Below are 24,771 nucleotides of genomic sequence, written 5' to 3'. Positions count from 1 at the left end.
TGTAGATGTAAAGGGCTCATTCTAAACTAACAAAAACACAACGATTCTTATTTTCAGGTGATTATACACTAACTAAAATGTACTGTATATTATATTCCATTTCTGCCAAGTCTGTTCTGCTAGATGCCACTAAATTCTACACACTGCAGCTTTAATACAATAATCACATGCTATAGGTACAATTTTTTTAGGTACAGTTTTTCTCCTGTTCATACTGGCTGTAAGAGAGTATCTTTGTCCTTGAAGTCTATGCAAGTTTCTTTCTAGCATTGTGTTCACTGTTCAGCAAACTTATATGGAAGTATCAGCAAGAAAATACTGGATGTGGAACTAAAATGGAGGAATATTGGTACTTAGACAACAGCTTTTAAACATCACCACCCGTCAGACTGCTGAAACTTTATACTAACTTCAGCTGAACTCTAGAATGAATGTGCATTTTGGCTCCCATTTCTTCCAGTATTAGTTTTTATAAGAAGTGATCACTTCACTGCCAGCATGGACAGCAGTAACGATTATAGCAATGAAAAACTCTTTCAATATATGGCATGTGACAACTATAGTAGGATAGACTTCTGTTCTGGTAACATTTTACTTCAAGTCCCCATATTTAGCATCTCTAAGCAAACTTAATAAATGATTCATAACAAACTATAATGTAGTTGTAAGCAGATATAAGTGTTACCGTATTTGTCAACAATTATAACTCATCATGTGGACATCCATAACTGTATGCTGCTATATAAACACATAGTGAAAGACAATATAATAAAATCAAAATACTTCATCAACATCCAGCCATCATATTATATATGTGTTCATTTAAACTGATATTGAACTTGATGGTATTATACTCTGAAGTGTGTATTTTGACAATGAAAAAAAGAAAGACAAGTGATAGGCCACTATGGTTGAAAAAAAGTTCCATGAGGTCTACTGTTAACTATTTCCTTTTGTTTCCCAAGTAGAATTTATGCTCTCTTAATCACGCATGTGGCATTTAGGTGTTACAGCTAACACAAGTTTGAGGGGAAACTGAGGCGAGTCTTGTGGCCAGTATTCAGGTTATTGTAACAATGAATATACTAAACTTCAGCTTCACACAAATTTGTAATGTTTTTTGTGTGTTTATTTTCTTTCTCACTAACTATTTTTGTCAAATCATAATCTCAAATGAACCGAGCCTCTCCACAATAACGCCTGTTAACTGCAGAAGTACCGTCCCCCTTATAAATCACTGCTTTACAAGACCAAAAGGCCCAAATATGGAAAAATAACACAACCTCAAGTTTGAATATGGTTTGATCTTTATTATCATTAGCTATGTAACACATGACACCATGGTCAATACCACCATTGTACATGTGTTAAGTTCACTAATGTGCCATGTTTGCTATGAACACTCTACAGTGTGACACATGCCATGACATCTCATACTCTGAACATTTTAAAGTATCACTCTGCTATTCCTTGCAGTTTGGAGATTCATGCTAACTAAGGCCAAGAAGGTCATGGCACACTTCTTCTGACTTATCTTTCACTTAATGAGACCTTGGTAATGATCCGTCTACACATTAATATTGGGAAGATCCAAACCAGAGGGTTAGCTTATTCTAATCAAACAATGTAGGAATTATAGAATTTTGGAAGAAACATACTGTCAGTGACAACAGGGGTGATACAGACAGGGTAAAACATCCTTTAAAAAAGGTTTTCATTATCACTGTCTAAAATTGTACCTCAAGCCTCTGTGTACTGTATTGGGAGTCCATGACCTTAGAATTGGACTAAGCATTGGGCTTCAATGTTTAAAACGAGTTTGGAATGCATCTTCCACAGTGGCATTACTAGGTCCTGACAGAAAAACCTCTTGTAGTCTATTATGGATAAAACTTATTCAAACAACACTAAGGTCCAGATGTACTAAGAAAATGCTGTTGCGCACATGTGCGTTGCGGTTGTCTGAGTTTGCAGCTGCAGTCTGTGTGTAATCAGCGTCTGATTTACTACGACAACAGCTCATTATGCAGTCAGTCCTGGACTGTGCCCCCAGACACACAGTGAGAGTAAAAAAACTGACAGTCGCAAACTGCATGAAGTTAGTAATTCCAGAGGAATACATAAACCTCTGTTACCATGTCTCCTCCTTTTATTTGCTTGGCGATCTCTTGAATGCATATGCTATGAGAAGAGCGCACCTTGCAGACAATTACTAAATGACTTGCAGACTGCGAATCCAGGCTGCTGAGTCAGCTTGATAAATACAGCACATGTGTCAAACCCTTAGTACATCTAGCCCTAAGAGTCCCTACAGCCATGCTAGATGGGCTGTACTTGAGCTCAAGACTCATATCCGCATGCTAACATGCTCACAATGGTAATGCTAGCATGTTGATGTTTAGCAGGTGTAATATTTTAGCATGTTCACCTTGTTGGTTTAGCATGTTAGCATGCAAACATTTGTTCATTGGCACTAAACATAAATCACAGTACAGTAAGTGAGGCTGATGGGAATGTCGTGTGTTTTGCAGGTATTTGAAGTATTGAAAGTATCAGACAAAATCTAATTTTGAGCAGAGGATGGTGTGATATGAATAGTAAGGAAATCAGAGTTATTACATTGCATCTTCGGGAGAACATGAAGGTGTGAGTAAAATTTCACAGCAATCCATCCGATAGTTGTCAAGATATTTCAATAACAAACTAAAAAGAGGATCATCAATGCTGTTGACATGTATCCTTTAGTGACCTTGAAAATCTGCTATAAATTTCATGGAAATCCGCATTGGTGAGATATTTCAGTCTGAACCACTAATGTCAACCCCATGGTTGTGCTAGCGGACAAAGTAAGGGGTTCATTGAGGTCAGTAGGATTCATCCTCTGGGGAACATGAATATCTCTACTAAATTACATTATAATCTGTTCAGTAGTTGTCGAGATATTTCAGTCTGGATTAAAGTGATGGACAGACTGTCACACCGACCAACAGACTGACACTAACATCCCTAGAGCCATGCCACTAGCATGGCTTATAAAGAAAAGAGAATTGATGCATCTAAATTGGAAGAAAAAGGGGAAACTGCATAAAAAATACAAAGTGTATCCTAAAGCCCTTCAGCCAAGTTTGCTAGTGATGAGTGAAAGTTAGGGAGAGGCATACAGGAAATATTTTTTCAGAATATTCAAAGTGAAAGAAATGTGTAACAGGGGACTTATGAAGTCCTAAGGCAGATTTATAAACTTTAAATTCCAAATGCACTTTGATCTACAAGCAACTATTGTGGTTAGAGTTGTTGAATATAATGAATTATTGGCTGCGGTCACTAAGCCAGAATTAGCAGAAACAATGGAGGATACAGTTTGTGTGTGAATGCCTCTCACACACATCCAAGATTAACAAAATGATTCAGACTCATAGCAGAGATGAACTGTGAGCAGTTCCTGCAGCCATGGCGGAGTGGATACCCAGACGCATTCTCTGGTTGTGATGGGTCAGACATAGAGAATCCCTCACAGAAAACATTTTTCACAATATCTACAGTGCAAGAAATGTATACCATGGTCTAAAAGAAAATTTATGAAACGAATATTCCAAAAGCAATTTGATTTGTGTTGCTTGGTTACAATGCCACAGGTCACACTCACATTATCAGACCTATTCTAGAGTTTGTGGCGGTGCATATTTCTCCTTTCTGTTTAAAAATTTAGACAGATTCCAAGCTTTTGTCATGTTTGACGAAGCCTGGAGAAAGACTCAAAAATGTGTGTGTGGAAATCAAGCTGTGTTCTGTAAATTTTGTGGCCACTGTGCAATTCAGAGTTCAGCTGGTTCAGGCAATCGTTTTAATTCTATTTCTTCTTTGACTTTTAACACTCTTCTATGTCACCGGAGACTGCTCTCTTCAGCCTGTATTCTACTTCCCTTTGCCTTTTCTCTTCCTTCCTGCAAAAACACACAAAACAAAATATTACTTACACCATTCATCCACAAAACATTGATCGGTATTTGAAAGAGAAAACAACAAGTATAATGATATATATAATAATATAATGGCTGAACCTAAAATAAAATAGCAGTTCAAATGGTCCTCAGGAGAAGCACAGGCAAAAAATGAAAAACAGAAGAATCTCTAAGCAAAAAATTAACAAGACTAATCTCCGTTTACAGGCCTATAAGCATGATTGTTTGTTACAACCTACTACACCAAAGTGTTGGATGTAGCAAACACTTTCGTTATTCTTTAAAAGTTTGTCCTCAGGTTGGTGGAAGAGTAACATTTTTGAGGTCATTTACATCAAATCGTCCCCCAGGAAGTCCGGTGCTCGCCGAACATCGTCGGAGAAACATTGATTTTTTAGGTGAAACAGCTTTAATTAGTATTTTTAACGATTTTAATCTGCGTGTACACTTGTTTTTGGAGAGGAGGAGACCTCTGTGGATATTCGGCTCCCAGTAGACACCCGCCGAATGTCTGGATCTTAAGTTATAAGAGAAATAAACCAAACAAGTGTTAGCAGCAGCTCAGCTAACAGCTCGTGCCAAACGTCCAGTGCTTGCTGAACATCGTCGGAGAAACACTGATTTTTTTTTTTTTTTAGGTGAAACTGCTTTATTCAGTGTTTTTACCTGTAATCACCCGGTCCGTATGCTTTGGAGAGGAGGAGACCTGTAAAAACATCCTGAACGATTAACACTGGAGTAATCCTATCCCGGTGAAGTTGGTTGTTTAACAATGAAGACAACAGCTCCCATGATCCCTTGCTACTTCACACCGTCATCATACTCCGTCTTTTGTTATTGTTTTGATTGAGAGACCCCTAGCGGCTGAAATTACATATTGTACATTTAACTAATCATTTAAGTTACATTTTTGTTGTGACAAACTCAGAATATGTATTTATTATTGCTTTACATGGACTTTAAATACTGGTGTCCTGTGTAGAAGATTAATTAATGACACTGAGCCAGTTGTGCGTAAAGTAAGCCGGATTTTCAACAGGTGAGTGTGATCCTCTACCATCAAGCTGTTCCAAGCAGGCAGAAACACAAGTAAACATAATCCTCTGAAAATATGGAGGGTGTTTCCATCTATATGTTTATTTATTTTTATCATTAAAAAAAAAGTATAAGCTTGTACTTTCACTGTTCAAGCAGCAGCTCAGAGCCTATATCTGATTACAGGTCAAGTCAGTTATATTACAGTTTTTTACAACTGGTTACCAGCATGGTTCAATACTCAGTTCACATCTTCAAAACTCATCCCACAGTCAACACAGCAGCAACAATTATGAACCCAACTGTGACACATTTTCATTGTTTTCACACAAAAAACATTCAGCGACTACAGCCTTCAAATGAATACTGAATACTTTTCTCACTCAACTCACAACAAGCAACAAAACTGTGGATCTGCAGCACATTTGACATGTTTACATCCTCACTTCCAAACTCTTCGGTTTATGTTCAAAAACTAACATGTATTCATATAGACAGCCATCTGCCAAATCATAACCACACTGAAATACATCTATATTCACCCAAAAAACAGTATTCCTGTAGAATACATTGTAGTACATGCTATAGAGACCTACACATCTTACTCTGTTTACATAACATACACATTATGTACACCATCATCCATTAAAAAACAACATATACAGTACAGTACAGTAATAAAAAAAAGTGATGTCACTTCATAGACTGCTATAAAAAGAACCTCATATGCCTGTTGTTAGTGTTTTTATCTCAGTATGTTCTGATTGACACATGAGTTGTTGTGTCTGTGATTGCTGGAAAGGTTTGCTTTTGTGTGTAAAATGAGCTGCTATGTCCAGCAGTGTGTTGGTAAAGTTGACTGTGTGAAGAGTTTTGCAGATGTGGACTCAGTATTGAACCACGCAAGTAACCAATTGTAAAAAACTGTAACCGGCTGGATCATGAATTGATTTAGAGAGTATTAGGCCACACACGGCCATACAGCAGCTGACCCCTTCACTGGGCTCTCACTGCCTAAGACCAGTGAAAGGAGCACCAACTTAGACAATGAGAGTCCAAAACAGACTCCAGCTCCCAGCAGGCTTAGCAAACACGCACCTAAGTGTGACATCCGGGTTGTTCAAACCCTCATCTCCCATTGGATGAGACCCACCAACAACCCACAAGGAGTCCAATGACGTCACTGAGGATATAGACTTGAGAGCTAAGCAGAAATCAGTGCTTTTTGTGTGGCTTGTGCCGCTTAAGGAAGCAGCAACACATATGTGCTGTGATTTTTGTCAAGGCCTACTAACTCTCCTCGCTGGCTGAGCCTGAGATTTCTTTGTGTTCATTCTGAACATAATTCCCAGATCCGAAGAAAGACCGCTGTGCAACCCAGTGTTCTTTCCCATTCCTGCAGGAGAAAGACAAAGGATAACCTCTGTGTCCTGCTCATGAGTGAGTGAGTTGACTTGCTGTCTCCTCCACCTACTCGCTCCTAACTGAGTCCCAACAAGAGAATTGCTGGTAACAGATCTGTTCATGTTAGTTCAGTTCGTGTTAAGCTTTGCTGATTCACGTATGGTTTTACAAATTAGACATATGCATGACTCCTCACATGTTAAAACTTGTATTTTCTCTTATATCCTGCATGCCATGAGCTATTTGTTCATCACAGTTTGTTCTTTTCTGTTGAGATGGAGAAACATCCAGCTATGAACTTGTCAGTCTCACCTTTGTTTTTTGTCTTGGTTTTTCCGAGGCAGGGTTTGGAGACAGAAATAGTCTGTTGACACTCTGCATGAAACAGAACCCTCTTCAATGTCCCTGTTCTGGTCCGCAAGCTAGAGGTTGGATCACACTCTCCCCAATTGCCAAAGCGATACTTGCAGTCAGCTAGAAGAGAGAGAGAGAAAGTGTGAAATGTCATTTTATGTACTGGAAATGGCTCTAACTTTTTAAATTCCTATAAAATGTAATCCAATCACATGCTTTAGCCCTGGTTGGATGTTTGTTGAAACAGTGTTAAAGAAGTGTGACTATACTCTATTATTAGGTGCTATTACTAGTGCCATCCTGTGGACAAGATAATTGAATACATGCAATACAACTTTTACACATTCATGCATTAAATTTTTTTTCAGCATGGTCCAGTGGGAGCATGTTAATGACTGTTAATGACTGTTGAAGCAATAAAAACAGACATATCACAACTTTAAAACAAGTATTCGGGGCTCAGCTTTGGTATGGTTTCATTCTTATTTGTCAAAGAGAAGTCAGTGTGTACTTTATAAAAATAACCCATCTAACTTTTCCACAGTTACATCTGGTGTACCTCAAGGTTGCATGTTTGGGCCTCCAGTACTCCTCTCCTCTGCTTGCCTTTTTGCAATTAAAATACACCTTTTAATACTTACTAGTTATTTTAGTTACTTAGTCTTAATAATTACACATTATTAACGCCATGAGATGCTTATTGTTTCACCAACAGACACCCACATGAGTTGTCTCTGAATGTTGATGGTTGTGTATAGTATAGTATAGTTTGAGAATGCTACAGGAGAGCCAAACAGAGAGAAAAAGATGCATTACAGCCAGCTTAGTGTGGACATGGTCTTGGTGTCATATGTGACCTGACATTGTTTGCTTTTTACTACTTCCATGCCATAGCCAGATCCATTAATTTCTCTCTTCATCAGATACTGACATTTCGATCCATACATTTCATTTCTCCCAGACTTGATTATTGTAATTTTCCTTTCTCTGACCTGCCCAAGTTATGAAAAGTCTCCATCCTTTCCAGAACACTACTGCTAGAATCCAAACCAGAACCACAGCATTTGGTTACCTCTCAGATCTCATTTCAACAAATACACTTTAATTCTTCCTGTGTTCTCTTCAATCAGGTTACTTTTTCATCCTCATAATTCAAAGCAAATTGTCCATTTTCAGATCATTTTCATGTCATGGCTGCTGTCTTTGAAACAGTTTTCCCAATCACATTAACACAACTCCCTCTTTGGAAACTACTGAGACTGTAAACTCCAAAGTCACCTGTGCTCTTTGTCCTCCAATGTAGAACTCTGCACAATACAACATACCCTTATCATATTTTATTTTAATAATTTATCAGTTATACTGTGTGTTAGTATGTCTGTTTTTTTCATTGTCTTTTGTAATGGGTCTCATGCAAGAACATTTTCCTCTCTTACTTTTCTCTGTGAGGTTTGCTCGTATGTGTTCCAAGTTGGATTCAACAAACTCTCTTAACTGCTCAAACTTGTTGTGAATCGTTTGTTTCAGCCTGATGAATGTCACCTGTTCATGAGGAGGTGCCTGTTTGTGAGATCTGCTCATTAGCATAATCAACGCCCCTAAAATGTCCATATCAGACTCCATGTTCTGCTCCATTTGTGGGCAAAAAATGTTACCAAAGTGTAAAAACAAGAATTTCACTGTGGAGCTTCAGGAAGTGTCAATAGTAGAGGACCAAAACAGTTAGAAGATGTTAACACAGCATGTCATCAGAGCAGCACTTAGTGTGACAGAAATAAAGAAGGAATGCCTGGGACATGAAGTTAGATGCCAAAAAATATCTTTCTAAAGCAATGTGCTCTGTGATTTGAGGCGATCATGTGACTGTCGCAGAGATATTAGAGAAGAATCTTATAGTTTACACGTGATGTTACACTGTCAGCTGCAACACAGCATGATACTGGACAAAACCTGCAGAGAGACGCTGAGGCAGCTGTTTGAGTGAGAGAAGTTTCCTAGCAACTAAAATGTAAAACTTGCTGCACCAAAATATACCAAAAATCTAAAAACCCTCTATAAACTGTCAGCCATGATGATGATAATATGTTGAACAGAATATTAATTTTGCATGAATGTTGTTTCAGAATCTTAACTTGACCACTTTGCTAAGACTTAGGCTACACTGATCCAGATTGTTCCATCTGATTGGAATAACTTACTGAGCTCAGAGAACTTCAAGATCAAGCTAATCTTGAGTAGGATAATAAGTTGTCCTGTGCTGTAGAAGTGATGTAAGACAAGTGGCTTACATGGTTTTCCAGAAGGGCTTTATGAATGCACAGTAACAGTGCAGGTCTCCTCTAACTAAAAGAAGAGATGCAGAATGATGTGAGACCAATTATAAACCTCTGAGCGTGTTGGTTTAAAAATGGCAACAGCAATGTACATGGAGAGCTTCAGGCATCACACCAGAAACTGTGTTGTTATCATTCAGAAGTGAATCAGTTAGAATCTAATCACCTCTGACACAGTGTCAACAAACACTGTATCATCATAGCTTCACGAATGTATTTATGCAGGGCTGCTGCACCGGATTGCATCATATGTTATGGCTGCTTGTGCTGTTGTTTCTACTGCCTCTATGTCCTCATGCTATGGAGTCAGTGTCAACGGTTTGTACAGTGAAGGTTTTAGAAAATAAAGCAAAAGTTCACAATCAATGTACTATTTCCAGTCGTAGACTATTTTACACTGAAATGCGCACAATTTACCTTCACCTCCACACTGTATCCATCCATCAAATCTCTAACTTTATGGGCACTGGAGCACTACCATTATGTGAGTGTTTGCTCCCTTTTGGGGCCAAAAAGCAAGTCGTCATAACGTAAATCATTCATAATGATTATATAAGTCTAATGATTATACAAGTCTTTAGGTTGAAGACTTTAGGTCTTCAACTGAAAAGACTTAGGTTAGGGTTAGGGTAAGTGTCCAGGAAATCAATGTAAGTCAATGTAATGAAATGATTGAGTGTGTGTGTGTGTGTGTGTGTGTGTGTGTGTGTGTGTGTGTGTGTGTGTGTGTGTGTGTGTTACCTCCAAAGTCTTTTCTCCAGTTGCATGGTACTTTACATTTCATCTTCCTGGTCTGCTGGTCACATGACCCCTCTCTAAACCCTGGCCCACATTCCCCGTTGCTAGGGACACAGTTTCCATAGCGCCAGTCAGTGCATTCTGACCTGGGCTGGGAGGGTTTGTTTTTCTCTGAGGATAGAAAAAAAATGTATTAACTGGATATGACATGGACAGGCATGCATAGCGTTAATATTATTTTACTGTGTGATCCACACATTCAGTGACAGTGCTGCTAGTGGCCTGTGCCCCATTTCTGCCGGTCACTGCTGGTCACTGGGAACGGCCAGTATGACCAAAGCAAATCTAAGCCATTAGGTGTTTCGTGACTTCACCTGTTTTAACAGCCATTCAGCTTGTAGCGAAGTCAGCTGGTCAAGTCAGTTACAAATTGTCAGCTGGGCGAGTTTTGGATGGAGGAAAAAGAGGATCACCTCATCAATTTGTTTGAGGAACAGCCGTGTCTGTTTGACACAAACCTTAAAATTTACTCCAACAAAACCAACAAACAAACTGCCCTCTCCTGTCTCAAGTTCCTGGCATAAATTTGCAAGCCCCCTGGGTATTCCATTGAAGCACCAATGGATGGCTCCAAATTCTCAACCCTCTCATTTTTTTATGTTTTCGCCCATTTCATCAATTCAAGAGCTGCAACTGTAGCATTTCACTCACTATCACTATCCTCATTCATAATTTAAGACACCACAGATGCTACTAGCCAGCAGTTAGAATGGAAGTACAGAGAGTCATTGCTATGGAAATGATACACCATCTCGTTGCACTGGTGTAAACTGGCAGGTTTCAGAGCGTTGCAGACTGGTGCATTGCAAGTAGTTGCAAGCTTCACCTCATGTCGCGAATCTTTGGCCTGAAGGCAATGGATGCATCAGCCTCCAATGTGCCCATGTCACATAAAATTTGAAATAATTGCACTAGACAAAAACATACTTGATTCATTTAATCTTCTGTATATTTTCATAGACAACAAGTATATTTGGAAATGAAAGCAAGAGCAGCGCACTGTTTTAAAGCAATAGTTTTGGTAAATATGCTTATTTGCTTTCTTGGAGTGAGTGGAGGGAATGCATTGAGAAGACTGATATCAAGATTAGGTTTGTACATTGAGTACAAAACGTGAGCCAGGAGGAGGTTAGCCTTGCCTAGCAGAAGGAGTGGAATCAACTTCTTCTTTTCTTTATTTGTTACTGTTTGTTGATGAACAGTAGTTTATCCACTGATGCCAACTTTTTGTTTTTTTTGCTAGATTTAGCAACTTTTCAGACTACCCTGGCAACTTTTTTTCTTTTCTTTTTTTTAAAGCACATAGCAACAAATTTAGCTATTTTTCAAATTTGGAACCTTTTAGCAACTTTTGAAAAGTGATTCAAAAGCTAAAATGCTCACATTTTCCCTCTAAATGACACAAAAATGATTTTATCTGTCACATACTCAGAAGTGCATGAAAGTGATGAGAAGTGACAGTTTCTCTGTCACACACTCAGAAGTGCATGAAAGTGATGAGAAGTGACAGTTTCTCTGTCACACACTCAGTCACGACACACGGTCTGTCTGCCTGGATGAAAAAGTACATAGAGGGCTTTTAATTTGAAACAACGGACACAGAAAGTGTCTACATGTTGCGACATCTGGCCGAGGCAAGTGTCTTTCTCCTATCTGTGTATTGACCAGTCTACTGCCTAAGTACGCGGGGAAGTAAAAGATAAGTTATTGCTAATACATGGGCATGTTTGTGCTCTAGAACATAACTGCTGTCAAACAATCTGATTCACTGCCTTTCTCGCTACCACCGTTCCTTCTCCTCAGTCACTCTCTAGCTGCTTGACCGCAGCTGCTCTCTCTCTTTTTCTCTTGTCTTTTTTAAAATGAGTTGACAGCAAGGTCTTACTTTACTTTTAACATTATCAAATGAAGAGAAAAGTCCTCCCCTCATCCTAGTAACGTCTTTGTAAGTTTGTGAGTGCCCCCCTTCACTCTCACTACCAGAAGGGGGAGACAAAAGTCCTGCACTCCAGCTTTAACTATAGCTAGCCAGCAGCTAAGCTAGCCAGCAGTTTAGCAAGTTATTGCTAGTTAGTTACAACCATGGAGGTATAATAAGAGTTGGATAGGGTGCCGCCGCTCTGCCTTGCAGCCAATTTTTCACAATGGCCACTTGCGATATTGCAGCGAATAATTCCCTGCGGCCCAGAAAGGATTTTCCACATAGACCACCATTGTAAAAGAGACACCGGTAAAACTGTTGACAGGACACCTCGAACTGCAAACAATGTCAATTATGACTCTTTCTATTATGAACTTTTGATCCATGGAAGTTTTATGTATGTAAAACTTTCCTCGAGCCGAGAAAAGCGATTTAAAAATCCGTGACATCATCACAATGTAAAGTCTATGGGCTGAGCAGGAACTCGCGGGCGGGGCCAGCGGGGGAAACACTACTGCGCATATTCAGTGTGCTGCACAACACGGAAGCAAACCCAGAAGCTAGAAACTTTTTTTGGCGTATGCGCCAGCCGAGCAATTCCTATAGGACTGAATGGGTGCCATTTTTATTCCGGTATCCAGCTCTTACAATACATCCATGGTTACAACAGGTAACAGATTATTAAGCTATGGGGTTTTTTTACATTTACATTAAGAGGTTTCAGATTTGGCGGCAAATCAGTAACAGAATCCACAAAAGCTGTAAAAGATGTAGCCTATGTAAGAGATGATTATGTTTTGATTTTTTTCTGCTGGTTAGCTTTAGTTAACATTTTATATATTCTCAATAAAGCTAAGCTGCTGATTGAGGAAAAATTGTTTAAGTAAATCATTTTAATCTAAATAACTGATGACTAGCAACAGTAGACATCGCCAGCCATCACAATGAGTCTATTTTGTGAGACTATTTATAAAGTTTGTGGGTGGTGGGCGGGGCTACTTGAATTAAATTTTACGTTTGTATACGAATTAAACAAACACGATGCAACATGTTAATGAGTCAGCTTTACAGGTGTTTGGCAGGTTTATTTTCCAGAACAGAAGTAAACCAACCCTGACGCTTTATAGCGGCTCTGTGAACAAAGTGACTTTAGCTGAGAGTTTATCTGGTAGTTAGAAATCCTTGCTCAGTGACACTACATCACTCTCCTGCATTTTAGCATTACTTTTAGCTGTTGTTGACATGGGTCTCTAGTCTTCATATTTTAGTTGCAAACATGACATTTAAAAATTAAAAAAAAAAATTTGGTGCCAATATATAATAATAATAATAATAATAATAATAATAATAATAATAATAATAATAATAATGAATGCTCTACTGCTTAGGAATTGGTGACAATTAACGTCTGTGCAAAGAAGTTACAAGAGATTTGGGGTTCAACACTCGGCATTTGCAATTTTGCGCTCACAGGAACAACTGTAGAAAGAGAAAGCAAGCAAGACAGGGAGAGAGAAAGACAGAATCTTACCTTTCTTGTTTTTCCCTCCATCTACAGATTTAATGGCGATGAGAGTGACTAACAGCAGCAACAGCAACGCAGCCCTCATTCTGTAAAAACACACAGCAGTGGGGAAATCAACATTAAAACGCAACTTCACATGCATTATAAGTGGTAAACCATTAAGTGTTGACCCTCAATCCAAGGTTATTTCATGAGAAATCATTATCTGCTCCTCTCACCAGCACCATCACAGCTCAAAACAACCCAACAAGGGGCTCCTGAAAACTGGCTGTATTTACACAAGAAAAGAAGCACAGAAGAAATTCTAAATCTTAAGTGAAAATTGTTATGCTCCTGTCCGTTTTATACAGCTGTTGGTTATGTTGCAAGCTTAAATTGCAGGGGCAGATGTATTAAAAAGAGCCTAAAGTAATGATACTAAAATAAAGAATAACATTGATGGCCACTTATTAGCTGCGGACAAAACTGTGACCTTGTAACAGGATTATGTACTTTGTCTAAACCTTGCAGTCATATTTGATATACTGCAATGATTACAGAATACTGATTTTCTTTCTTTAGCTTTTTCTTTTCATTTTAATCTTATTGAGATCAGGCTGTGTTTCATTGAAAATAGCTGTATTTTATACTGCTGGACTTTATGAACTCATGTTTTTGGTATAATGTGCTATGTAATCTAATAAGAAAGTTTGCTCTTAGGCTTTTTTACTGTTGGTTACACTTCCCTTTAGGTGAACCTGTCAGACTGTGTGAACCAAATTATCTACAGTTGGCCAAACCATAGCTGAGGAAAACACCTACTCCCCCAAGCCAAGAGTGGACCGCTGGACACTGCTGGCCCACATGTGACCAACTGCCTGCCAGCCTGCAGATTTGACAGTGTGTCCAGCACAGTTGGCTGTAGTTGGCTGTTGTTGCTGTTCATCTAGTTGATGAGTGATTTCACCTTCCCTCTCTTCTGCCACAAGTAAAAGACCACAGGCTGACAGCGCCAGCACAAAGCAAAGCAAAACTCCACACAGACAGTATTTCTCATTAGACATGTTTTCAATTTCTTCTTCATAGTGGCAAGAAAATGGTTGGCTTTGTTAGTGGTCCTTCTGCAATGTCTTTTGGAGAAGAGACCCACATCACATCAATTATATCCTCTCATAGAATGTACATGCGTGCATGTTGGCCACCAGCAGGGCCGTCAGCTGTCGTGTTTGTAGTGTGTTCATGTGCAACTACTAACAACATGAGATGTACAATGCGACCGCTGGTCATAGGATTTGAAGAATGAATGAATAATACAGCTAACATACAGTTCACCGGTGTTCAATGCATACTGTTAAGGTTCATTATTAATCTACTGTATTTCCAGGGTTAATACTTTCACTACTGTGATATTTTCTTCATTTTGGAGTTCTTATCTCTGTTGTACTCTACTTTGTAAAAGTTGGAGTCACATTTAACTCCCTCTCGGAAGTTACAGGTGTTTCTCCACCCTCCTCTACTTATTAAGCACTCATTAATGCCCTGCATAATAGACAAGACATCAGCCATAAGCACAGCATGGACATGGTTAACAGTCATTAACAGTCATTTTCAAGTTTTAAGAAAGATTCAGCCGCTGCAGGTGCTGCCACCAAAGGTTACCAGTCAATAACAAACAGACATGAAGCTTAAAACCGTAGCTCACTCCTGTAGGATTCTGGTTTCACCTCTGTAAAACTTTAAGTCTCACTGCATACCATGTTTCTAGAAATTATGCTTTATTTAGACATGAGATAAAAAGAGCAGAAGATAGATGCCAAACACGTTTCTCAATCCATAAAATTCTTTTATCTTCAAACTATCATTAGCTTTGCCTCACCAGCCAGCAGGATCAAACATCTACCCCCAAGCCCTCAGTGCTGAGGTGATATGATCATATTCTACATATTTAAAAAAAAAAAAAAAAAAAAAAAAGAGTGCTAAACTCATTTTTGAAACAATTCTGATAGATAAATTTATTAATACATTTTCACAAAGATATACTGTTGACTATGTTGAAATTGAGAAACGCATGAAAACTGTTTTATTAAATGGAGCCCGGGTGATGTCACAGAGATAAGACAAACAAAAGCATGTGCATAATTTAATAATTTGTGCTTTCTAATTACTAATTTCAGCTTTTGATTTGATATAATATTATATATTTTGCCTCCTTCTCTCTTGTAGAGGGCAGCAAATGCTTCTGACGCAATCAATCAGCTGGAACTTTGAAGAAGACGACAAAAACATTTATCAGGGTTTCCAATGTTTTTGGCATGAGACGCTTGCTTTCAGACTCTGTTTCTCACTCTCACGCTGCCCAAACAAACCTTACACAAAATTACGTCTGAACATCAGGATTTTTTCTACATTTCAGCTTTGAGATTGCTCCATAAAAACTGCAGAGAGTGTAAAGGCCACAATTAGCAGGACTTCAGTTGGAGGAAATAATGTGAGGTTTCAGAGAAACGTCAGTACTGATGTTCTGTTTGTTGCCCAACAACGCAGTCTCACATCAAAATGTATAATTGCTACATTGATCTACAGTGCAAAACATATTAGTTTTACAATAACCATTCTAAGATTGTGACATGACTACGTTTTTTCAGCTTCAAGCTTCAAATTCTGGATTTCAAATTCAATTCATTTCTCCACTCTAAACTCTACGCTTTTTTTTATTGAAATAATATAATCAAACAGTTACATAAAATAACACAAGTAACAGCTCAGACAACTACACAACACAAAGACAATGACTCAAACAACATGCAACTATGTGATTTCAGTTTTCACAATTTTAGAGCTGTTATTGTGAAACGTACGAATACGTTTTTTCATCGTGGACCAACATAGCTATTATACATTTTGATGTGAGACTGGGTTGTGCCCACAGCTGTTTATATGTAGGGTACTGTTCTATGAGTTTATTAACTTTTTGGATTTACATTTAAATTTTGTCATTTGGCAGATGCTTTTATCCAAAGCAACTTACAAACAAGGCAAGACAATTTAGCATTAGAGGACAGTGAAAAAACTCAAAAGAGCTTTGGTACAAATTCTCAAGTAGCTGACCAGGTACAAGTGCAAAAAGAGCGCTGGACAGAACTTTTTTTTTGTTTTTTCATATATATGATTAATAAAGTAAGAAACAACTGGGAGTAGACACGTGCATAAAAAATACCATAAACAACAAGAAATTAGTGCAACAATCAACAAAGTACTAAAAGGTTAAAGGGCTCAAGTGTTGAGGTGTACATGAAGAGCTGAGTTTCAGGCAATTCTTAAAAGCACCAAGGGAGTCAGCAGACCGTGTAGAGCAGGGTAGCTCATTCCACCATTGCAGAACCATGAATGAGAAGAGTCTGAATCGTGATTTCATGATGTGTTTTCTATATTAAATGGCTGTAACCATCACATAGCAGCAGGAATGACCAGGGTCTCCAAATTAAAAACCGTGCATTGTGCATTCTTATGCACCTGGCACAGCAATTGGCACAGTAACTTCATTAATTATCCATAATCATTAATAATAAATAAATAGAAATGTCTTGACAAATTTGATGAAGCTCAGGTCTCATCCTGAGGATGGCTGCTTTATTCCAAACAATTTCACAGAATAAACTCAAAATCTCTGTGTTACAGCTTATATATCTGATGTGTAGAAAAGTACAGAATGTCAATTACCATTAGACACTCATTATTCCTGTCACCAGTCAGGTTTCCATTCGAATTTAGCACAAATTCATTCATCAATTCTTATTTTTGGAGATGCTTGTATTGTTACAGGTATTTCATAAACTCAAATTTGATGCTCCTTGTAATGTTTATGGACCAATCTGGAGCCGGAATGTGCAAAAAGCCTGATGTTCTGAAGTTTCATTGAGGAGTGGCTTTGTGGCCTCCTCTTATGTGGCATGAGATTATTTTGGGCAGCATGAGAGCTAGAGACAGATCCTGAAAGTGGGTGTCCCATGCTAAAAAGGTGTGGGAGTTGACAACCTTAATAAATGTATTTAATTGATTTCTGCCCTCTACATTAAGGAAGGAGGCAAAATATATAACATACACTAAGAACTATTTTTTTTCTAACTTGTCTTTTTTATTACCATGACATTCATAAAAGTTTGTAAAAATATAATAAAATTATACATTATAAAAAGTGAATGGAGTTCTCCATGATGAGAACTGAACAAACCATTTGTTGATTAAGGCCATGAGATGTGGCTGAAAGGCTCCAGAAAAAAAAGCATGTGAACCTGACAAGAATGTTAGTGCTGCTAATTCCAAGGTCAAGAATGAACCTCCAAGCTCAAAATATATTTTATTAAATGCACTGTGAAAGTGAATGTGGTCATTTATATTTACAGTGTATATTTCTACTTGCTCAACACCTTCCTAATTTAAATATAATTCCAAACAACACATGTAAAATGTCAGTGTCAGCTTATAACAAACATTGTGCAGAGGTTTTCACAGTTTCTCTCTTAAGCCAGTAACACAGAGTGTAAGCAAAGCTGGTAGAGCATCTTGCAATGGATGTTTCACACGCCAACCAGGCTGCAATTATACACTGCTGCTCTAATAACCTGTCCAGGGACTGGAGTTGAAAAGCAGCGCAGATGCATCCCATGAGGAAACCACTCCAATCTTTTCCAGGATCAACTGTAGTAGCAAAATTATGTATGGCAATAAAACTGAAATCATCGTGAAGGCCTTGGTCACCCAGAGTCTTACTTATGTATAATCAGATGATGGAATGGTTGGGTTTTCTGAAACGATGCCACTTATGATATGATGAGACAAAACGAGAGAGTGTTTTTCTAAATGTGTTATTATTACTCATTTTTGTAAATGACAAGAAAACATATGAAATAATAATGTCCAGCCTGTCAGTTTCCTCAACCCTTGGCTTCTGTTACCATTACCTGAAACAACCCATTAAGGCTCAGAGTGAAGGTCAGAGGTCAACATCGTTTTGTCTAGTCAGTGTTGAGAAATGACCAGAGGCTTGTTTCAGGTTAGAGGTTAATAACCAACACATCCTCATAATTAAATGACCACATAGGTCGATTTTACCATGCACTCCAGAACGTCCTATGGGAACGTTTTCTAAAATGCTGCCTTCATCGGTGCTTTCCAAAACCGTTACAAATCACTGTTAAAAAATAATGATGTTTTATGGCGTGACAACACTGTGGTTAAGGTCTGGTTAGGTTTAGGCACAAAAAACATTTGGTTAGGGTTAGGGAAACATACATAGTTTGGATTAAAACGATCACTTGAAACGTGGCGTGGGCTAAAGTTACTATTTTATAAGTTAGGTAACCTTCGTTGTCATGGCAACAGTAAACACCACAACAATCATAGTTACTTTTTTTAAAAACCATTCCAACTTGCGGTTGGAAACTGGAAGTGAACAGCAGTCTCCTGTAGCTAAGTCCACTTTTTACCAACTATCTAGCCATCCACCCAACCCACCACCATCCAATTTTGTTACCTTATATTGAGATCTGAACTGTATCACTTCTCCGGGTCATAATTACTACAGCTGCTAGATGGTGTCTGTCACTCAAATATAACTATAGGTCATTTAGTCAGGATGCCTCCCATAATGAAAAACTGAAGATCAATTGAAATTCATGTCTTAGTGTGTCATTGACTGCCTGTTCCCGTACTTCCAGAACCATGTCTTCTAAGTCAACATATTTTCATGCACAAGACAAACTCATGTTTCCAAATATTTTGCCCAAACACAACGGTAAATATTGGTTCTTACAGATGCCAATAGCTAGCTGTAGTGGGATCTTATTGACAGCATAGACACAACTATTGTGCCATGAGTATAAATAACAACCAAAACATACCACTGTTATCACTAATAGCATTATCCGCAATCTGCAAGATGTAGCAGCACTGCTGACTGAGGCCATTTCCACACTAAACCGGCTAGATGCATCCTCTTCTCTCCGTTTTGGCCCTCCATCCAGACTAACATGGCTTTTTTCTCCCCCCAAAACGGAGCTTTGTAGATATGACCTCCAGAGTGTGTAAATGTAAATGTGAAAATGCCGGTTTGGCATTGTCGTGTATACAGGGAAAACAGAGCTTTGTAGAAACGCTGTCATATCGATGAGAAAATAAATGGTAGCAGTAGCATGGCATTTCATTAGAAGTGAAAGAAGAAGAAACACAAATACAATAAGAACAATGGCGGACAGCTTCATGTGAGGGTTGCTCTCTTTCTTGTCTACTTTGACAGCTTGTTTAGGGTTAAATGTAGCTATCGACCACCTCTCTTTGCCAAAACTGTTGTAATCTGCTCGCAATAAACTAAATGTCAGGAAGCCATCACAGAAGCGGTATAATTTCTTCTTTGCTGGTTTTCTGTGGCTGACTTTCTCATTTGTCCTCCGCACATGCCCAATTATCTGTTTTGGCATTTTAATGTGAACAGAGGTATGTGGAGAAACAAGCTGAAACTCCTGCTGTGCTGTCATTCCCAGGGCATCAAATATTTATGCTTTGTCATGCTTTGTCATACCTCGGCCTTGGCGTCTGATATCGACACACAAGGTACCCTTTGGCATCTGTATGAGATGCGCTTGGCTTTTAACTTACTCCAATGTAAACCCATCCATGTCATTATTAGACACCACAAGACCAATGACATCTATATGAGGTGACATTTTCCTTCTTAGGAGGAGGCAGGTTGGGTGGATGGCTAGATAGTTAGGTGGCAAGAAGTGGACTTTGCTGCAGGAGACCACTGTTCGCCTCCCACTTTTAATCATGAGCGTCACATTTCCAACTGCGACACGGGACAGTTTTTTGCCATTGAGTTTACTGTCGCCATGACGACGTTTCAATTGATCATTTTAACCCAAACCACAATCTTACCCTAACCCTAACCTAGTGGTTTTTGTGTCTAAACCTAACCAGACCGCACCAGCTCTGAGCATGTAATATTGCCGCAAATGGGTCCATGTTGAAAGCCTGATGTGTCTCATACAGACACCAATGGGTACCTTGAGCTTCGGTACCAGACGCAGAAGGGCATTGACAAAGCGTTGGTATTTGACGACTTGGGATGAGAACATGTAGCAAAGGGTGTATCCAGCTGTGTATTTTTTCTTGTTGGGCCTTGCTGCCTATAGTTGGCCAACTCGATGCAGTGTGTGCTAGGGAAGCATGCAACAGAATGCATACAGGTATGAAAAGAGCCTACGATGAGTTCAGTGCATCCTGATAAATTCAACTAGTAATATTGCATATCTAAGTCCTTATGTTTACAGCTGAACTCCAATGTGTTTAGATGAAAAACAAAACAACAAATGTCACAGTCCTGTTATCCAACCAGAAACCCTATAATTTCTCAGGACCCATCAGATTTTGTCAGGCCGTTGGTTGTGTAAAGCGCTGGGCTAAAGTTGGATTATGATTTGTTATTTTCAGATAAGGATGCTTGATTGTTACATGGCAATAGATGTGTTTCCATCTATCTTTTTTGTGCACGTTAGTAGAAATGCTGGAAATTTGAATAAAGTCAAAATAGTGCACCATCTTTATATGCCTTACTGCACTTGATAGGAGAATCAGCACCACCAACTGTTTACTTTGATGTGCTAAACTATTAATATTCACAAAAGAGCAGTAGAGGGAAACACATTAATTTTTAATCAATTTTCTGAAATTTGGTTAAAATTTGCACTACATTTAGATGACTAATGATGATAATAATGACTAATGACACACCATAGAAAGTAAGCATTCCCTGCACAAAGACACCATCGAGACAGAGACAAGCATAAGACAATAGATAACCAAAGACCAGACCCAAGATCTACAGCCCTGTCTTTGGGGCCTTCTGATAGCTAGCTTCACTGTATGTACAGTATGTATACATGTATCATCATGGAGTACTGTTCTTTGATGCCTCTTTTCACAGGGGTTGACATTTGAATGTGGAGTATGAAACCATAAGACAGAGCCTGCAAGCATTTTTTTTTTTTTTTCAGCCATCCGGCCTACATCAGTGTCACAAACATGTGGTATAGCTACCTTTAAAGTTGCACACCCACACATACACAGGTGATTCCTCTCAAGGTAATTAGCATCGCACCTGGTAAGGTAATCAAATACATGACAACAAGTAAGCGTCCAGTATTGAAACAAGAAAGAAGGCAGAAACTAATTCACCACAGGAAAATATTTCTTTAATCTAGGTATAGACTGTAACCATGCAGTCATTAATGAGACAGTGAACATCAGGTTCAAAGAAAGAGCACTGGATTGTATTCCTCGTTCAAGCCATTAGGATGTTAAGTTTTAAGGGTATATATCCAAAAGCATTCTCTTTTTCAATAAAGATTTTTCAATATCACCACCTTTATGACTGATTTCAATTTTTTCAACACCAATAGACTTTAGATCTTCAGTTTTGTGTCCAAAATTCATGAAATGTCTTGCCACCGGTGATGCAATATCTTTCCTTCTAATGCAACTATGATGTTCATTGAGTCTTGTTTTTAATATGCGTGAAGTTTTGCCAATGTGGTATGTATGCATTGGCAAAACAAAAGGTATATGACATTTTTTGTCTGCATGTTACCAATGACCTGATTTGATTTTGTTTTTTAGTTTATAAATCTGTGAAATGAACTGCGTGGACCATATTTTTGCATGATGTACAGGGTCTGCATGGAAAAGTACCTGTGATAAAGGGAGTTTTACTTCTGAATTCATCTGTTTTTACTAAATGACCCTCTAAGTTTGTACCTCTTTTGTAAATGATCAATGGAGGGTATTCAAAATCCAAAAAGAGTGAAAGTTGTTGTTCTGTTCCTGACCATATCATAAAGATATTACCTATAAGTCTAACAAAGTATTTGTTAAACAAAGTATTTATTATGCTGCTTATGTATATCGTCATTGTAAATGAAATCATTCTCAAACTTGCCTTCACATGGTGCAAACAACTAGCTAAAGTAAAGGAAAATAAAGGATTCTGAGAAAATATAGATCTATCTATCGATAGATAGTTAGATAGATGTACAGCACGGGGTAAATGTTTGGCAAGTGGCCATTATAAAAGTCATTATAACTGCACTGAGGCAAATTTACTGTAAGGGCAAATGAATGTATAAGATGAACATGTACAAAATAGAAAACGAAAAGAGAGAAAGGCAAAAACATAACAGACAGTAGAAAACATGAGTGAGCAGGAGAGAAAGAGTAAACACAGTCTCAATTTAAGTGAAGTCAGTGACCAAGAAACACACTGTGACCACACTGCAGGGCATGTATGCTGTGTGTTTGTGCAAGATAACAAAAACCATACGAGTGTAGTAACCTATTAAGAGATAGTAGCTTGTGTCTCCTTTTTAGACGATTTCATTTGTGCTTGTTTGTTGTTTGTTTGAGATCCTGAACATTTTACATACTTGTTGTTAATATTACAATCATTTAGGGATAGGACAGTGGTACAGTACTAATGAGTTACTCAGTAACTTGTAACTACCCAACTATGTTACAATAATGCAATTGTTTTCAACAAGGAGCTTTATTAATAAATATCAATTTAGTTCATAAAACTCCAACATTTACTTAAAGGTGCAGTGTGTAGAATGTGGTGGCATCTAGTGGAATGGACTTGGCAGAAATTGAATATAATATTCATAAGTATGTTTTAATTAGTGTATAATCACCTGAAAATAAGAATCGTTGCGTTTTCGTTACCTTAGAATGAGCCCTTTATATCTACATAGGGAGTACATAGGTCCCCTTCCACAGAGGTCGCCATGTTGCACCGCCATGTTCCTACAGTAGCCCAGAACGGACAAACCAAACACTGGCTCTAGAGAGGATCTTACACATTTTTCACCATAGGTTCTCCTACACGCTTGGAAGGGGAGGGGGAGGGGAGGGCTATTCAGTTGGTTGCACTCTGCAACCTCACTGCTAGATGCCACTAAATCTTACACACTGATCCTTTAAGAAGGAAGTATGATTATTTGCTGTAACATCATTTCCCTAACCTCAACCTGGTGTTTCAGTTGCCTAACCTTACTCATAATTTGTTATAACCCCAATCTTTCCTTTTTTTTCCACTTTAATCATACTGTAGTTTCCATGTGCAAATATTGTAGAAATAAATCATTTTAAAAACATTATTGAATATAATCTCAGGTTTTGCTGAATTGTTTCATATCAGTTGTGTTTGTGGTGTTGGACAGGAGGGTTTGTATCTGTGTGTTCAGTGGACAGACTGGTCCGGGACTTTTCTAACTATCATAGAGTCATAGGGAAACAGCTAGCCTGGCTGTGTTCAAAGGTAACAAAATGCAACCACCAATATCTCTAAAGCTCATTAATCAACATGTTATATTGCTTTCATTTAATCCGTTCAAAAATCAAGTGTAAAAATGACAATTTGCTGTTTTACGCAGGATTATGTGGCTGACTATTTTTTGTTCCAGGAGGGGGGTGAACCAGGTAGTTATGGATTTTACGTGTGGGTATGGAGGGTCTGGGATTGTTGGAGGACACTCTTGACAGTGATGGGCTGAGGAGCAGAAAGTCACATATAGTAGTGCTGCATAACTAATTGATTAAACACTGGAATGGTCAGTGCTTTGCTTATGCTTGGTGTTTCCAAATAAAGTGGAGCAACTTTTTTTTTTATCATCTTGTATAATCATCCTGCCTTATATTGTCTTAGGGCATTTTCAGATTTGTGGTTGGTTTCAGTGGATGAGTTGGTAAACTTGACGCATTTTCCCCTTGGTTTGGTTTCTTTTCACACAGAGAAAAATCCAGGCAAATCAAGATCCATCACTACAGGCCACACTTGACCTTCATAGAGCTGCAGAGTTTGGTGATAATTCATGGTGATTTTGTAAGCACGAGTTTGATTGATTCAGTTGATCCAGAGAAAGAAACTTATAGTCTCAATCAGCCTCTTACTATGAGTGGTTGGGTCCTACATGAGCACATTTCCTGCCCAGGCTCAGACTGTTTTGATTATTTCACGAGAGATTTCTGTACCACTGGTTTGAAGTGCGGGGGCTCAGATGGATATATATATATATATATATATATAAAGGTTTATGTTTATGTAACCAACACTGTTAATCAAAAAAGCACCCACATAGTCCTGATGAAAAGATAAACAGAGTTTTGAATATTAAGCTCTTAATAAGAATAAAATATTACTTTAAGATGTTTTTTTTTCCCCAAACTTTGATTGTTGCTTATTTAGCCAGGAATATTTAATGTTTTAGAGAAATACTGCTCTTTTAGGGTCTTTAATCAATCAGACCCTTCAATCATCAATCATTTTGCATACAGCCCAAGCATAAAATAAGAGACTGATTTGAAAGATGAAGAACAGGATGTGAAATTTCTATGTATTAAGCTACTGTAGTG

General features: G+C 38.3%; 1 protein-coding gene across 1 annotated transcript; it reads right to left on the bottom strand.

The window, feature by feature from the left end:
* Positions 1-3,827: 3,827 nt before the first annotated feature.
* mdka (midkine a) lies at positions 3,828-13,417 on the bottom strand. The gene is made up of 4 exons (XM_042405123.1): positions 13,339-13,417; positions 9,830-9,997; positions 6,714-6,875; positions 3,828-3,944 (listed from the first exon to the last, which is right to left on the bottom strand). The coding sequence occupies exons 1-4, from the start codon at positions 13,415-13,417 to the stop codon at positions 3,916-3,918; spliced, it is 438 nt and encodes a 145-aa protein (XP_042261057.1). The 3' UTR covers positions 3,828-3,915.
* Between the last annotated feature and the right edge of the window lie 11,354 nt (positions 13,418-24,771).

Source organism: Thunnus maccoyii, chromosome 24 (genome assembly GCF_910596095.1).
Source record: "Thunnus maccoyii chromosome 24, fThuMac1.1, whole genome shotgun sequence".
Lineage (NCBI taxonomy): Eukaryota > Metazoa > Chordata > Actinopteri > Scombriformes > Scombridae > Thunnus > Thunnus maccoyii.
Note: the sequence above shows the minus strand (reverse complement) of the source record. Positions and strands in the feature narration are given on the sequence as shown.

Coding starts and splice junctions, on each gene's coding strand:
- mdka (XM_042405123.1), bottom strand. CDS start 13,417: ATGAGGGCTGCGTTGCTGTTGCTGCTGTTAGTCACTCTCATCGCCATT. Junction 6,876..9,829: donor CTGGAGAAAAGACTTTGGAG/GTAACACACACA, acceptor TCTCTCTTCTAG/CTGACTGCAAGTATCGCTTT. Junction 3,945..6,713: donor AACCAAGACAAAAAACAAAG/GTGAGACTGACA, acceptor GTGTTTTTGCAG/GAAGGAAGAGAAAAGGCAAA.